The following is a 16783-nucleotide window of genomic DNA, read 5'->3' on the forward strand; positions in this document are numbered from 1 at the left end:
TTACTATTCAATAACTTAAGGTGACTTAATCACGAGTACAAATTTCATTTTTTCACAATAAACACATCTAATTAATAATAATGTGTTTATTATGTAGAAAGCATTAGAAATGGGACCATTGGAGCTTGAAATTTCCCCATTTATTTAACACGTAAATTTCAATTTTTTTCAGTTATCTATAGCAACGCGGCATTTTACGATATTCAATTGGCAATAGGTGGAAATTACAGAGGAATCTGCTCTTTAAAAGCACCTATAGCCAATCTATGTTTTATGAACCGCTTCGCCAGTAAAAAATCTTAGCCAATAAAGCTCTACGGCTTTGGCTTAGATGACCTTTTTTGTAGATAATTGAATTTCATACAAAGAAATTCAATACAATTTTGCTGTGAAGTTAGTGGTTTAAGAGAAAAATGAAAAAAAGCATGAAATTAGAGAAAAAATCGGCTTTAAAATTTTTTACTGGCGAGGCGGTTCATAAAACGGTGCTTTTAAAGAGCAAAGATTTCTTTGTAATTTCCACCTATTGCCAATTGAATATCGTAAAATGCCGCGTTGCTATAGATAATTGAAAAAAAATATTAAAATATACGTGTTAAATAAATGGGGAAATTTCAAATTCATTTAACGAGTACTTAGAATTAAAATTAAGAGCTCATCTTTGGTGAGAATTCTTTTTTGGATGTTTAGAGTGATATTCCGTGAATGGATCGTAAAAAAAAAAATAGTTGTCTCAAACGAAGCACCCTAGTATACATATAAACTCGGGTATTCGAGTCAAGAGATTTGGAGTGAACACCTTGGATGCAATGCAGCTATCAAATAAATGATTTGAACTGGTGTTCAGAATGTACAAAATAATGGGTATATGCCCATAATAGGGGACATAGTGTCATATATTTGTTACAAGTCACTAAAATCAAGTTTTATTTTCCAGAAAATTCACAAGTTATCAATATAGTAATTCGTAGCATTGTCCTTAATGAACTTATGCCTTTGTTACGAATATTTACTTAGGTTGATTCGATGGCAGGAGAATATGATACATGATATTTATTGTGTTTGTGTGGTAAGTTTTGTATATTCCAATAATCAACATACTATCGTTGGAAATTTAATCAACTTCTACATAGTTGTGGACATTGCATTGAAGAAATCCAAAGGTGAATCTACACAAAAGGTTCGGTTTGATGCCAAGAACTTAACTACCGTAACACTAAGTACATTAAAAAAAAAAAAAATAATTTTCGTCATTCATAATTAAGTGAAACAAAAAGTATTCGTTATGGCCGAAAAACGACTGTTATTATTTGGATATATATTAGCGTTTCGTAATTTACATGAACCAAAACAAAAAAAAGAATTTAGCATAATGTCGGTCCGTCGTACTGTTCGTCAGACACTTGATTATCTTCAGGGTATAGTAGGTTAAGATAAGAACTTGTCAAGTTTGGTCCGATCTGACTTTTGGTTAATCTAAGAATGAGTCACTTGTGGTGACACCATGTGCTGAATTAGATCCAAAATGGATGGTTGCCATCTCGGTCAGTATCCTAATACACTTTGAAAAATTTTTATCTCTATTCTCAACCGTTTTGGAGACCATTGAGAAACTATTATTGAATTCACGATAAGTAATGACTTATTTGATGATATTAAATTGCGTTTTCGAATATTATTTCTGAAATCGATTTCTCACAGATGAGTTTCATTGTCCTGTACATGGAACGTAACATGGTGCAAATCTCACGCTAGATAGTTTTTATTGATATAACAAGTTTCATTCAATTTAATATTAAACGTCCTATCAATATTGTATATTTCTTTAATTTTCGATAGAAAAATTTTAGTAACTAAGTGATGTAAAAGCCATGGGCAAGCGTGTTTACTATTTACTTAATTCTACTTTCTATCAAAAAAGTTTTACAATAACTTGATAACAAAACTTTAATAATTTTTGCATTAATTCCCAGAATCATGTGAATGTCTGAATTGACAAGTGAGCACACTAATCACACTAATTTTAGGCAAAATAGAGGCAAGTGTAACTGTTATACCAATCCCACCCCATCACTGGTTTGAATCACGTGCTTGAGCACGAGACCGCATCAATTTCAATGTGTTATCAGTATTCTCGAAACGTGCTCTTTCTTCTTATTTTCCTGAATCCCAGCATCGCGTCACCACTTCTTTCATTTCATAATATCGTCGGGTTAGTGGAATACAGAGACACGTCGTTTTCATATTAGAAAAAGAGACACACAGATTTTGAAGTTCAAGAAAGTGACACGTCAGTTTTGAGTTTCAAAAATGTGACACCTCGGCGGGTTTGAAGTAAAAAACAGGACAACTCGCTTTTAAACTTGTAAAAGGGGACAGGTCGTTTCGATTTTCACCTTCAAAACCAAGGTGGCTCTTTACTCCACCATCCCGACGATATGCTATGATATATTCAGTGGTAAGAAAGGCACACCACAACCTCTGAGATATAAACAGTTTTCTGATAGTTGAGTAAGTGATAAAAATTTGATTTACACGTAACAATATATTGTTGACTGTATTTTGTTAACACAAAATATTATATTTGTTATAAGTACCACTGGTATTATAGTTTTTAATATGTATACGAAGGAATAAACAATTAATTTACAATAATTATCTAAACATGTCGCGTATACATTGCACATGATTTATAGTCTTAAGCTAAGCAAAGCGAGACAACTGGGAATACTTTTTTTACAAATATAAAACACATTGCGACTGTAAGAATGATTTAAATCCAGTTTAATTATACGAATCGTTTCAAAAACAGTTGCATGCAATTTTCAAAATTGGATCTATCTATGAATTGGCGTCATAATGTCCCAACTGCAGGGGTAGGCTTTTCGGGGTTGCTTTTAGTTGCGATTATTAAACATACTTTGTCGCATAATAATTAATAGTAATTTGACGAAGATGTAACTTTTGTAATTCTGCAATCATGAATATATGTATGTGAAGTTGCTTATTTCAGACTTTCAATTTATTAAAAAAGATACTTATACCTTCATAATCATCGAACTTTCGTAAAAATTCTTCGAGTTTTATTAGATCTTGCTTAGTGTATAATTTCTCTAGTCCGAACTTGAGTTCACATTTAATAAATGTTATCGATTTTTATACAATACATAGCTTAATAATTAGGCTATACTATATCACTTCGTGGCAATATTAATTATGCACAATATCATACTCCGGAATGTGCATGTATCGTTAACAAGTATCAGGACCGACGAATTCGACGAATTCATTTGACTGACATATTAGGCAATCAAACTTATCTTCATTATCTGGCATAAAAAAGTATTGGTTGAAAACTCCGGTAAGTTTTAAGCCAAACCAGAAGTGGCTGAACCTAGCTATATCAAATGATTGTTCTCTAGAAGGAATTATTTTGAAACTAAATTTCAACCAATGTCAAAAGAAAATAACATTTTATTTTCTTCAAATGTAGTAATTACTGGCCTATTGACATATACGATGAAGTTCTAAACCAAAAAGTCACCAGAGCTCCATCATGTTTCAAAAATTCGCTTATTCATATATTAATTAACGATTGCAAATATGGAATAGTAATAATATGTTGGGGCACAAATAAGAAAGCAATATATTTCTAAGTCAATATAAGCATACATAGGTATACATTTTCATAAGCATACCTGTGATACTTTGAATTTTTCTATATTCAGTAAAAGACTTTTCAATTACATTTACAATGGTAAAACTAATCGCTAAAAGCAGTATTGTCTTAAATGACTGGCTGTGCTCTGTGACTTTTCAGTACAGATATATACACACTTATAGTTCATATAGCTCATCTTTGTCAATGAATTACTTGCTTAGTTCGATTTTGCATTTTGTGATATATCACTTTCGATACAGAGAATATACATTTCATTTGCGTGTACAACGTCACTAAAACTATGCTACAATTTTTTTATCTTACATACTTTTTGACAAAACTAAGTGAACTCAATGAAACATAAATAATGTTAATTGCAGTACAGTGGCGTATGATTTCTGGATTGTAACAACTTATTTTTTGAATTAGGTTAAACTATGCTGGATACGAATACACGTACGTCCGTTTATCCAAATTTCATATCGAAGTTTAATTCATCAAAATTTCCTCGACAATTTTGAAATATAGACAGTAAATAAACATTTAATCAATGCTACTTATTTTTACAACACTTTTTAAAATTTCTAGCTTACTTAAGCACTTATTATTTATTCCCATTTAATAAAAATTTCACTTCAAGTTCAACTAACATTTTAAATGCATCCCACTTTGCTATTAACATCAACTATGTGACTTATATACTTCTAGGATTCTGTTGTTAAAATGATGGGGAGTTCCATAACTCATATGACATCATGACCAATCATGATGTGAATACATTAAAAACCAAGACGAGTGTGTATTTCATGTAAATTTGATGTTACGTCAATTTTAATCTTTTTTAGCATGTGATAATGAAGATAATGAAATTCTATACATAGTTTGAGTGAATGGCTGATGTCCATACGTTACTGTCTATTCTCAAAATTGTTTACGTGGGAATGAGCATATACAGAGAAACGTCAAACGAGAAAATGCCACTGCTTATAATTGATTAAAATGAAAGAAACTCAGAATTACTTAAGAGTACTGAACACGAATGTATGTGGTCAAGTATGTAAGAGTGACATTTATTCAGGACTGTACGTTCGCTAGGCGCGTTGGAGTGGTCGGTTGAAGATCCATAGTGCGACATACCCATCCCGCGATATCCACATTCTCTAATTCCGCTTTTCGTATCCATTCGTGGTTCTACAAGTTATTCTTCAAAGTAATATTTGCTCTATGTTTATAGTAAATAACGTATGATTGTCACGGTGACAACTTTTATATAGATTCTCGTCAATATGAAAATACGAAGTCTTTCAATAAATAATTAGGACATACCATTAACGTTTTCAAATCTGCCCTTTCAGCAGGATTTTTCTTCAAACAACGGTCAACGAAATCCGTAAATGAGTTGGTGAAAATGCCGGGTGGAAGCTTTGGAGGTGGTTCATTTACAATATAGTCCAATAACTCAAAAATCGCCATTGGTCTCGGGCTACTAGCATCTTTCATACAACAGGAAATCATTCATTAATGCCGTCCACTTTTAATATTAGTTTTCTTAACTTCTATGCTTTTTGGGATAATATGAAAGAAACCGTTCAAACTGAACACATGCAAACACAAGTACCGAAGATAAAATATTTCGTATGACCTATATTGCAATTCGTTTATATAAGTTAATAGTTTCAGAAGTTAGTATTTTTCAATTTTGAATAAATTCGAAACGTTTCGAGACGAGCTTTCCAAATGTTTTTGGATTTAATTGGGTATACAGCTTAGTAGCTGATGGGAAGGGTAAGATATGTACTCCCTGCAGTGTGTCCAGTGTATATCGTGTAAAGAGGATCTCGTAAAATTCTATATGAATACAGTGAATACTTACTATGAGCAGGCGACTGTGACGTTGGCGTAGAAACGTTATTAGCAGGGGCATTTTCGGCAGGTGATTGATTTTGCTGCGGGCCAAATATTGAAGCTAAAGTTCTTGCATCTGGAGATGGAATCGGATACATTCCAATAGCCATTTCAACTAATGACAAGCCGAGAGACCAAATGTCACTTTGGACCGAGTAGTGTGTACCCTGAAGTCTTTCTGGCTGAAAGTTTGGGTTATTTTTTATGTTATGGAGTATAATTGTACTGCTTTGAAACCATACTTAAATTTATTTAACTTTAGGTGAAAAAATTTCTGTTCCAGTGAATTATAAAATGTCTAATGTTTCTGTAATACAGGATGTCAATCTATTATAAAGCTTATGATGTTGAAGTACGAATTAGGGTTATTAGTGAAATTTGAATCTTACTAACAATCTTTTTGTAATGAGTGAAACTTCTCTACGCATATACTTACAGACATGTAACTTCTGGTACCGACAAAGGAATTAGCCATTGAGTCAATGAGTTGACCCGAAACACCGAAATCACAAATTTTTATTTCTCCAGCACTGTTAACTAAAATGTTGCTCGGTTTTACATCACGATGCATAATAGCATGCTTGTCTCTCAAGTAGCTCAATCCCTTGAGAACCTGTAAAAGACAAAGTTAGGTCACCATAGCTATATTAAGTTCACCAAGAGTTAATATCAATTCAAATTATGAACAATTATATTTCCTGCTAAATCGTGTCTAAAATTTTATAGAGGCATTTTTTGATAATCACTATTCCTGTGAGGAAGTAACAAAATAAAAAGTGCAGCAACAACAGTCTGAAAAATAATACAATGACACATGAATGCTAAGATAATGCCAATTCTGTCATATGTGTCCAGACATGCATTAAATTTGAAACAAATAAGTACATTTTTCTTGTAAAATAATAAATATTAGCATGATCTGAGATTGCTATGGAACAATGAGTCTTCATATCACTCAGAAAAAACATAACCAATATTGTTATACAAGAAAATTCACTTTGTAGTAATACTAATTTAGATATTGTAAAAATGGCTCGGCGAGCTAATAATTTCTCAATTACCAATTTAGCAAGTGGGAGTACAAAGTCTGCCTTGCACATACAAAGGAAGAGATTAACGGAACATGAAATTGAAAATTTACACCACGAACTGGAGACTGTTGATCACACGATAGACTTACAAAGGCTTTGCGAGAAATACAATACAAACATAGAGTTTGGTTTAAATAACGAAAGAGCTAAAAATGTGTTAGAAAGAGATGGTCCTAATGCTATCTCCCCACCAAAAATAACGCCCGAATATATTAAATTCTTAAAATGCATGTGCGGCGGTTTTGCTACTTTATTATGGACATGTGCAGCCCTGTGTTTCGTATTATACGCGCTTGATACAGATGATGATGGCATACAATGGTTCGGAGTGATCATTGTTGCTATTTGCATTATATCAGGTTTATTCGCTTACTATCAAGAGAGTAAGAATTCGAAGATTATGGATTCTTTTTCAAAGATGGTTCCAACCTGTGCCCTGGTTATCAGAGAAGGAGTGATGCTTGAAGTACCTACAGAAGAAGTTGTTGTAGGTGATTTGGTGAAAATAAAACTTGGAGATAAAGTTCCAGCTGATATTAGAATTATAGATTGCGTAGGACTTAGAGTGGAAAACTCTAGCATAACAGGAGAAAGCGAACCTCAGTCACGATCTGACAAGCCAACTGACCGCAACCCTCTGGAATCACAAAACGTAGCCTTCTTCTCATCTTATGCCGTCGCCGGTGAAGCAAGAGGTATCGTTATTGCTACTGGGGACCGTACAATGATTGGACGGTTGGCTGGCCTTACAACAAACCTCAAGAAGGTAGAAACACCTATAGCCAAGGAAATCAGACATTTTGTACACATAATTACTGTTGTAGCTATTATTTCTGGTTTCTTATTTTTTATATTAGCTTTACTTTTGGGTTATAATCTTGTAAAGTCGTTTACCTATTTGTTAGGCATCGTCATTGCTAATGTACCAGAAGTGTTACTTGTAACAGTAACGACAAGTCTGACGCTAACAGCTAAAAAAATGGCAACAAAAAATTGTTTGGTCAAAAATTTGGAAGCAGTAGAAACTCTGGGATCAACATCAACCATTTGCTCGGATAAAACAGGAACTTTGACACAAAATAAAATGACTGTATCCCATTTGTGGTTTGCAAATGAGACCCATCAGATTGTTGCCAATCCAAATTTAGGGGCGGAAAGAGATCTTCTGCTCGAAAAACCAGCATTCAACATGCTCGTTAAGGCTGCTACTCTTTGTCTGCGCGCAGAGTTTAAAATGAGGTTGACTCCAGATGCTATTGTGCTGCCGATCGACGACTGGGAAGTTATAGGTGATGCCTCAGAGACAGGCATTCTCAAATTTTGCGAGCACATTCATCACACTACAAAGTTTCGTACCCAATTCCCTAAAGTAGCTGAAGTCCCGTTTGACTCGTCAACAAAATTCCAAATGTCTATACATAGAGAGGAGAAAGGTGGGTACATAATGATACTGAAGGGAGCTCCAGAGATAATAATAGAATTATGCAGTACGATATTGGAAATTGGTGGAAGCTCTGGTGCAATGAGTGGTACAGTCAAGTCAACTGTACGAAAAGCCTGCACTGATCTAGGATATTTAGGAGAACGAGTTTTAGCCTACTGTGATTTACATCTACCAGAGAGCCAGTATGGGCTTGACTTTGTATTCAACACAAATGATTCAAAGCAACAAAATTATCCGCACGATGGTTACAGATTTCTCGGATTGATCAGCTTGATCGATCCGCCTAGACCAACAGTTCCAGATGCTGTAAGAAAATGCCGAAGCGCTGGAATTAAGGTAATAATGGTTACAGGTGATCATCCAGTCACGGCTATGGCTATTGCTAAAAAAGTTGGCATAATAGGAGAAGGTCATGAAACGAAGTATGAAGCTGCTATGATTCGCAATATATCCATCTCGCAGTTTGAGGGCGCAGAAAGTGTTGCCATCGTGGTTACCGGTAATGAACTCAGAAACATGGAGACGCATCAATTGGACTTGCTCATAAGAGACTATGAGGAAATTGTATTTGCCCGTACATCTCCTCAACAAAAATTACTTATCGTAGAAAGCTGTCAACGTTTGGGAGAGATTGTTGCTGTCACTGGAGATGGAGTAAACGATTCGCCGGCTCTAAGAAAGGCTGATATTGGGATTGCTATGGGTATCACTGGATCGGATGTGGCAAAGAACGCTGCTGACATGATACTAATGGATGATAACTTTGCCTCTATTGTGATTGGAATCGAAGAAGGCCGATTAATATTTGACAATTTGAAAAAATCAATTGCTTATACATTGACATCGAGTGTTCCCGAAATGCTGCCCCTGTTGAGTACAATAGTATTCGACATACCACTTCCATTTGTCATTGAAATGGTACTGTGTGTTGACATAGGAACGGACTTATTACCAGCGATTGCACTAGCTTACGAAAAAGCCGAATCTGATATAATGCGTCGCGCACCGAGGAATCCCCAGCGTGACAAACTGGTAAACAAGCGTTTGATTTCCATGACTTATGGTCAAATTGGTATGATACAATCACTGGCGGGATTTTACACTTATTTTACTATCCTTAGTTTTTACGGATTTTTCCCCCGTGACTTAATTGGATTGCGATCGCAATGGGAATCTCAGACTATCAATAATTTGACAGATTCATTTGGCCAACAATGGAATTACCAAGACAGAATGTCTCTACTACACACAGCACGAACTGGCTATTTTATTTCTATAGTATTAACTCAGATGGTAGACTTAGTAATATGTAAAACACGTCGAAATTCAATTTTTCAACAAGGTATGGGTAACTGGTTTTTGAACTTTTCATTTTTCTTCGAGATGGCTCTAACGGCAATACTGTTATATGTACCTGGGACGGAGATTATATTTCAGACAGTTAGTTTAGATCCAATTTGGTTCCTGCCATGTTTACCTTTTGCGATTTTGCTTTGGATATATGACGAATTACGAAGACTGTGTATTCGTACGTGGCCAGGAGGTTTTGTTGAAACTGAAACGTACTATTAACATTGCGCGTGCTTTCTTTCTATAGAGCAATTGATAACAAAGCTTTCCTACAGTATGATGTATTATCTGTAGTGTAATTTGAGATGAACTATTCAAGCTGTGTAATGTTTCTTTAGACTAAGAATTAATAGGATCCCTGCTTTGGGAGTAGTATTTTTAATCTATGAATTACTCAAAAATGTGAATATCAGAGTGCTGAGCATCAATAAATTTGTTTTTATAGAAAACCCTTGTTTTATAGAATTCTTTCCACAACTGAAAATATTAATAATGTACGTGACTAGATATCTACGTAAATAATAAAATGGTTAATAATAAGATTTCAAAATAAGCAAAACTACACAATGTTGATGAACGTGTAGTTATCAGTCAAAGGCGTTGAACTTCTTTCAAATAAGAAAATGACGGATATAAGCTTATAGAATATACGTGTTTAAAGGTGTCAGCTTTCAAATAATATTGCGATCATTTAGATAGTAGGGCTTTAATTGGAAAGTTTGCCCTTCAAGTCGCAATTCATTTTTCATAAAACGATGTAAGAGTCCACAATAATATACCTTTAGGAAGCAAATAAGTTTAGATAAATATTGCTTACCGCAGCTGTGATGGTACCCAATATCGATTCAGGTATTCTGCCAGCTTTTTTTAAAATCAGATCCAGCGATCCGCCGTCCATGTATTCCATGCATATGCTAATTTCGCCATCGCTAAAACAGCAATAACCATTGAAAAAAGCTGAAGTTTTACACAACAAGCAAATTGACGACATTAGCAAAATTATACCTGTAAAATGCTCCGTAGAAGCCTACGATGTGTGCGAAATTACACTCGTGGAGAACTTTGAGTTCCCTTATTATTTGTTTTTTGATGGCTGGTTTTACCTCCAGGTGGATCAGCTGAAATTACAACGAAAGAAATACAAGTTGATATATAAATATTCTGAATTATAGTTTACATTCAGCAGTGATAAATTCCAACATACCTTTCTAGCCATGATGAGACCGTACTTTTTGTGCCTGACTTTCATAACAACGCCACCATTTCCTGCACCCAGCTCTCCTAATTTTTCAAAATCCTCATCACATAATTCACCAACTTTTTCTTTTTGACCAAGAAAACTTTCCAATCTTTTGCGTTGTTCTTCATCCATTTCTAGTTCTTCTAATCGCTCTTGGAGAGCGTCGATACTCATTTTTCCCATCACACCACTGCATCATTTTATTAAATTAATAAATGTAAACACACCCACAGATTTCGTGGCAACTGTATTGAGGCTGCTAGTTACGCAGAAACAATTTGAAACAATTTAAACATCTATGTCGTTATTTCACAGGAATAAATCCACCGACATTTCAATACATGAACGTCTCCACAAAATTAATAGTGACAATAAAACGGAAGGTGGAAATATATCGATATTACGCAATTCTTGGAATGTGTATGTTGTGATATCAGTCAATAATAAATTTCATAGAGTACATTCCTTGACGAATTGGAAGTATATTTACAGTAATGGAAACAACAATTGATCAAATTTGCTGTAAATAATAAATGATACTTGCTTATTCGGGGTAAACAATATGTTTCGAAATTCAATATTTATCAATATGTACCAGTATTTTGGAGAAAATGTTGAATATTGTATCTGAAACTTCGGTTGATCAAGCTTATCTTGTAAACTCTATTAAATTCTTGAGGAGTAAATGAAACTTGGTGAGCTATCGGGAAGCACGACTTGATGAACTTAGGGCTAAATATCGCATCCATTTATCATTCAAATTCAGTATTAGTGACAACTATAGTTTTGACAGCTAAAGTAATGAACTGTACAATTATAAGTGGGTTACATAAGTGACAAACATAAGTGACTCCAATTTTCAGGTTCAAGTTTGCAAGTAAAGGCAACATAAGAAATATGAGTATAGAAGGTTCACCGGATTGCAGTGAAAAACTATACTTAAGGTTTGCTATGTGTATATGATTTTCCTTCATTTGCGATTTCCTGAATTGTAAATTGGTAAATTGATTGAATTACTTATGTTGGTATTTTGTTATTGTGAGGTTCGAACTTCAATCACATTTCAAATTGCAGTTTTATAAGTTATGATTGACAAAATAGATTAGATATCAATCAACACACTTTTAATTAGACATGATATGCAGACTAGTATCTCATACATTTGTATAACAGGTTTTAAAATTGAACCAGATTGTCTAAATTAACTAGTAATCAATGAAACTGTAAGCATATCTAGTAGTTGCATCTGTAAAGCATATTCAAAAAAATTTACTACAAAGTTCAGATTCAAAAATCAATTTAGGTTAACAATTTCCATAGAAAGAATATAGACTAGTTAAATAAAAATATCCAGAATTGGAATCTCAAGCTTTTCGAATTTGTTCACATAACTCATGCAGACTATTAAGGAAACAGAAAAATGTATTTTGCTTAGAAACAGTACTATTTCTTCTACTGATAACTATTCACACTGGAATGTAAAGTGGAAAACCATTTATTGTAAAAACTGAATTTTTCTCATGGAATAAACTTTTACTATCATCAGTATCAAAATCGCTCTTCATATTTGCACGGTAACAATGACTGTAAGACAATGTCAAGTTTCTTACTTTTCTTAATCCTCCGGGGATAACATTCACTGGCAGCGCAGTTATCATCTCACATGTGTGTTGCGGTTGTAGATAATAACAAAATACAGTAATTCGCAAAACTTCTAATGACAGTATAACGGAGACCGAACTTATTCCATCATTTACTATGTGACTAGCGTACAAATTGCATCCAAATAGAGACGCTGTGGCGCGACTAAGCACGGTATATAGGATAGTGAATTTAAAAAACATTGAAGTGTAAACAATGATGGTTGAACGATTAATTACAGCCTAATCAACTCTTCCAAAAGGTATTACATACGAGGTATTATTATAAAAGAGTAAACTTACTCTGGAATCGGTACTGCAGGTTCGGTGTAAACAGGCAACGGCGGAACCGGTGGCGAAGGTGAAACTGCTGCTACAGGTTCTATAGAACCTGGAGGTAGAGTCAGGTTCAATTTGTTCTTTGACATTTGTTACGGTGTGTTGAAAGCCTTTGAAAATCAAGAAGTCTTCTTTGAAAGGTAAGAATGAAAGTCAGGAACACTGCAGAGCGTTGAGTATCTCCCGTTAGTTGGTGGCACTTTATTATCTACTCGAAATCTCGATTTATTGGAGTATCAGTTAGTCGCGCATTATCATCAATATTCAATAGCTAAAAGCTCAAAGCCATCAAATAGCTGTGCACACATATGTGTATTCAACGTGATGACGAGGCTAAGCTGTCAAACGTCGAACTGTCAAATATGTTTCAACTCCCTTTCCGTGCGGTATAACCGGATTGGGACAACAAAAGTTCCGGAATTACGTGAATAAGGGTTCGGAGGTGAGCCGGAGAACTGTAAAAAAACTTTCGACGGGGTTATGATCGAGAAAACGTATGAAGGGAGTGAAAGAAGGTTATATCGGTTATACGGATCCTCTTGCAAGTTGCAGGGCACTGTTACACGGAAATCGGCTTGGGGTGAACATACGTACTTCCCGCGTCCCAAGTTCTCGACTTACTGGGAACCGTTTACGATATATGTACGCTGACGATTGCCGGGAGCCGAGTTTAGCACAAATGCCCCTAGGCTGAGCCGAGTATAGTAGTTGTGTAGAAATTGGTGGAAATTTGCTGTGAGATGGTAAAGCAGCGCCACCAACGGGAATCGTGTTGCGGACATGTGGCGAAGCTTCAACCATTGTGACGTCTTTTCCTGTAATATCGTTCCGCGAAGAGGTATGAGCCGAGCCTTGTTATTTTACGAATCTGTGTGCATCTGAAATATAATTCAAGTTATCGAGTATTGAACCTATCAATTACGTACGCTAAACTCTGATCTACAATTCAAGTGGCGAAGTTTTGTGATTTTGTGTTTCAAGTTACAATTATTGTCTGTAAAACATACGTGCCAGCTTCATGGCGCCGCCTGATGTTTTCCACATTTCGGAATAATTTAAACTGTATTCGTTTTATTTCAGGGCAAAATGGGACGGTATTCTCGTGAGCCTGATAATGCGACCAAATCGTGCAAAGCACGCGGTTCGAACCTTCGGGTGCACTTCAAGGTAAACAATTTCACGCTTCTTTCATTATTTGAGAATAACCTAGAAATTTACAATCTGCGGATGCTTCTGCTCGTGGTGTAAATTTTGCCAAGATTCTGACAATCGTATTTTTATTACAATTGAGCGTTCGATCGTATTGCACATTCCATGCATTAGGTAATTTTCAAGAGTTTGTGTGGTGTCTTATGGAAATCGTGTGCAATGTGTATTTTATACGTATTGAAATTTCAAATTTCCAACTTGCCAAGATCTGAAAGAATATAGTATTTCAAACTGCTATTATTTGTTTCTGAAAATGCGTGTAAGCTCGCCTGATGTATAAGTGAAATATTAGTAAAGTTGCATTTTCTTATGCTTTTTCTTTACCTTTCCTCGTATTTCTGGCACTTTACTTATAGACCTTTGAAAGAATATTATGTACTCGAAATATACTTCGTTAATAGAGTTGTTAAAATTCTTTCAGAACACTCATGAAACTGCTCGTGCTATCAAGGGTATGGCTCTGCGTCGTGCCCAGAGGTATCTGAAGAGTGTCATTGAACACAAAGAATGCGTACCATTCCGCAGATTCAACGGTGGTGTTGGAAGGTGTGCTCAGGCTAAACAGTTTGGCACCACTCAAGGTTTGTATGTTTGCAAACACGCATGTTTTTCAACTCCTTTTAATTTCGAAGTAGTGTGAAAATTTATTTTAACAAAACTCATTAGTTGGCAATAACAGCACTATCTGAAATTTAACGAACTGCAATGGAGTAACACATACATATGTATACTGCAAATTCAACTCCTTCAAACTCATTAAAAGCTGCAAAATGATGAACTTTAGTAAATGGTCTGTTACATTATTACTAATTTAAATCTCAATTTTTCTCACTGCCATTGTAATTCAATCATAGAAGCAAGGTATGTAATGTCGAAGAAGTTAGAAAGAAAAATGTATAGTTTGGGTTTTTTTTGTGAAGTTCCAGGAATTACGCACGATTTCTAGAATTCTAAGACTTTCTAATTGACGTAAGAAAATTATGTACTCTTATTGTGTCGGTATCAAGCACGCAAAGTTTATAATTCATTGAGCATTAATTTATTTAGGAACTACAGCATATTTATTCTTGAAAATTGATTGCATTATAAAACAAAGCAGCCTGTGTATATGCTGTGCAAGCTTTACTTATTCATCAATGTTAAACTATCTGTATGCTCAGGAGTTTGAAGAATCATATTCATTAACAGTAAAATTAATTGAATCCTAGAAACTGGAATTTACACGGAATTTTAACTATTATTGACAGTAGATACCATTTAAGAGATTGAAACTATGGAATAAAATCTTATTATCAATTAAATCAAGGGTAATTTGTGAAATTGCACAGCTTTGGGAGCGTTAAGCTCTGCTATTGTTTTTTCATCACAATATAAATATCACTGTATTGAAACACAAAAATTCAAATCGAAATTTCAGAACTTCATTGTATGTCCATAATTGGCGGAGTTGTGCATTATATTATTTAACATTAGTAGTGTGGTACTTAACAGCTGGTACTGACACTGACATGGGTTACAAAAATAAACGTATGTTTTGCACTCCTACTAAACAGTAGTTGCGCTTATGCATTTGGTTGAAATTAGTAGTCAACATAACGAAACATTTTTCACAAAATCATTATTTAACTTTAGAGTGACTCGATCAGTTGAGTTGGAAAAATATAATTATGATATGCTTCACTACGGCTTACTGAATTTTTTGACAAAGCTATTATTACGAAATAACTAATTTTCTGTTGAAAATGTATCCGCACTATAATGTTACTGGATTTAAACACGTGTTTATACATAGTATTGAAAGCAGATTATATATGATTTACCTTTTTACTTAGGTCGTTGGCCGAAAAAGTCAGCAGAATTTTTGCTACAACTCTTGAAGAATGCCGAGAGTAACGCTGATTTCAAAGGTGTTGATGTAGATCGATTGGTTGTTGAACACATTCAGGTGAATCGAGCCCCATGCCTTCGCAGAAGAACTTACAGAGCGCATGGTCGTATCAATCGTAAGTATCCCATGTTTTACTTGAATTCTATCTGTACGACGTATCAAGTTCCATTCATTTCAGTGTATCATCATCTAAAAACTTCTTTAAAGCTATTACATTCCATTTGAAAATTGAACGCAGTACCATACATAAAGTACAGGACATTAACGTTATATTGAGGAAGTATCTGAGAATCACAAATATCGACTCAGCATGTAATTAGGAAAATATTATGTAAAAAAAATATGAGTAAGACTGTACCGGACGAATAAACACCCAAGTTGCAGCATAACACGTGAAAAATAAATTGTTTTTTCCAGCTTACATGAGCTCTCCTTGCCACATAGAGGTCGTGCTCACTGAAAAAGAAGACGTGGTTGCGAAAGCCACCGAGGAGGAACCATCCAAGAAGAAGTTGAGCAAGAAGAAGCTTGCCCGTCAAAAAGAGAAGATGATGAGGGAATAAATAAAATAGCATTATCGACTTTACAATACGAGATCAAATGTACACTACCTTTGGTACAATAAAATCTTACTTTGTTCTCATTTTTGATTACATTTGGATGTATACTTGTCATTTCAGAATCTACAGCAATGCATCAAATTCTACTGTTTTAATGCCTTTTCGTAAGTTGAGACACTTGAGGAATAATCGCATAAACATAATAGACCCCATATTAACGCAAAGATTATTCGTATGTGACTATATTCGCGCAAGTAATCTTTCATAGATAAAAGTCAAGTGAAATGTTTGTAGGAATGCCCATGTTGTTTAAAGTAAAGATAAAACGGATTTTAGATATTTTACTGCTGAATTCAAACACTGCTATGCGCATAGTTAAAAAGACTGCTGTTATAAGTTTTCAGCTTTTCATACGCAGAGTGGTATGAATTGTTTTACATCCTCAAAACTACACCG

The 16783-nt window shown here is 34.7% G+C and overlaps 3 protein-coding genes across 3 annotated transcripts; 2 read left to right on the forward strand and 1 right to left on the reverse strand.

The window, feature by feature from the left end:
- Positions 1-351: 351 nt before the first annotated feature.
- LOC107221664 (dual specificity mitogen-activated protein kinase kinase dSOR1) lies at positions 352-13291 on the reverse strand. Its single transcript, XM_015660734.2, has 8 exons — positions 12635-13291; positions 10656-10881; positions 10457-10569; positions 10269-10380; positions 6003-6179; positions 5535-5748; positions 4988-5154; positions 352-4852 (listed from the first exon to the last, which is right to left on the reverse strand). The coding sequence occupies exons 1-8, from the start codon at positions 12757-12759 to the stop codon at positions 4736-4738; spliced, it is 1251 nt and encodes a 416-aa protein (XP_015516220.1). The 5' UTR covers positions 12760-13291; the 3' UTR covers positions 352-4735.
- Positions 6596-9681, forward strand: LOC107221651 (sodium/potassium-transporting ATPase subunit alpha-like). Its single transcript, XM_015660719.2, has one exon. The coding sequence runs from the start codon at positions 6596-6598 to the stop codon at positions 9671-9673; it is 3078 nt and encodes a 1025-aa protein (XP_015516205.1). The 3' UTR covers positions 9674-9681.
- A 147-nt stretch (positions 13292-13438) lies between the features above and the next one.
- On the forward strand, positions 13439-16410 carry LOC107221665 (60S ribosomal protein L17). Its single transcript, XM_015660735.2, has 5 exons — positions 13439-13508; positions 13751-13837; positions 14301-14460; positions 15712-15882; positions 16185-16410. Exons 2-5 carry the CDS (start codon positions 13757-13759, stop codon positions 16328-16330), a joined length of 558 nt encoding a protein of 185 aa, XP_015516221.1. The 5' UTR covers positions 13439-13508; positions 13751-13756; the 3' UTR covers positions 16331-16410.
- The last annotated feature ends 373 nt before the right edge of the window (positions 16411-16783 follow it).

This window comes from Neodiprion lecontei, chromosome 4 (genome assembly GCF_021901455.1).
Source record: "Neodiprion lecontei isolate iyNeoLeco1 chromosome 4, iyNeoLeco1.1, whole genome shotgun sequence".
Classification (NCBI taxonomy): Eukaryota; Metazoa; Arthropoda; class Insecta; order Hymenoptera; family Diprionidae; genus Neodiprion; species Neodiprion lecontei.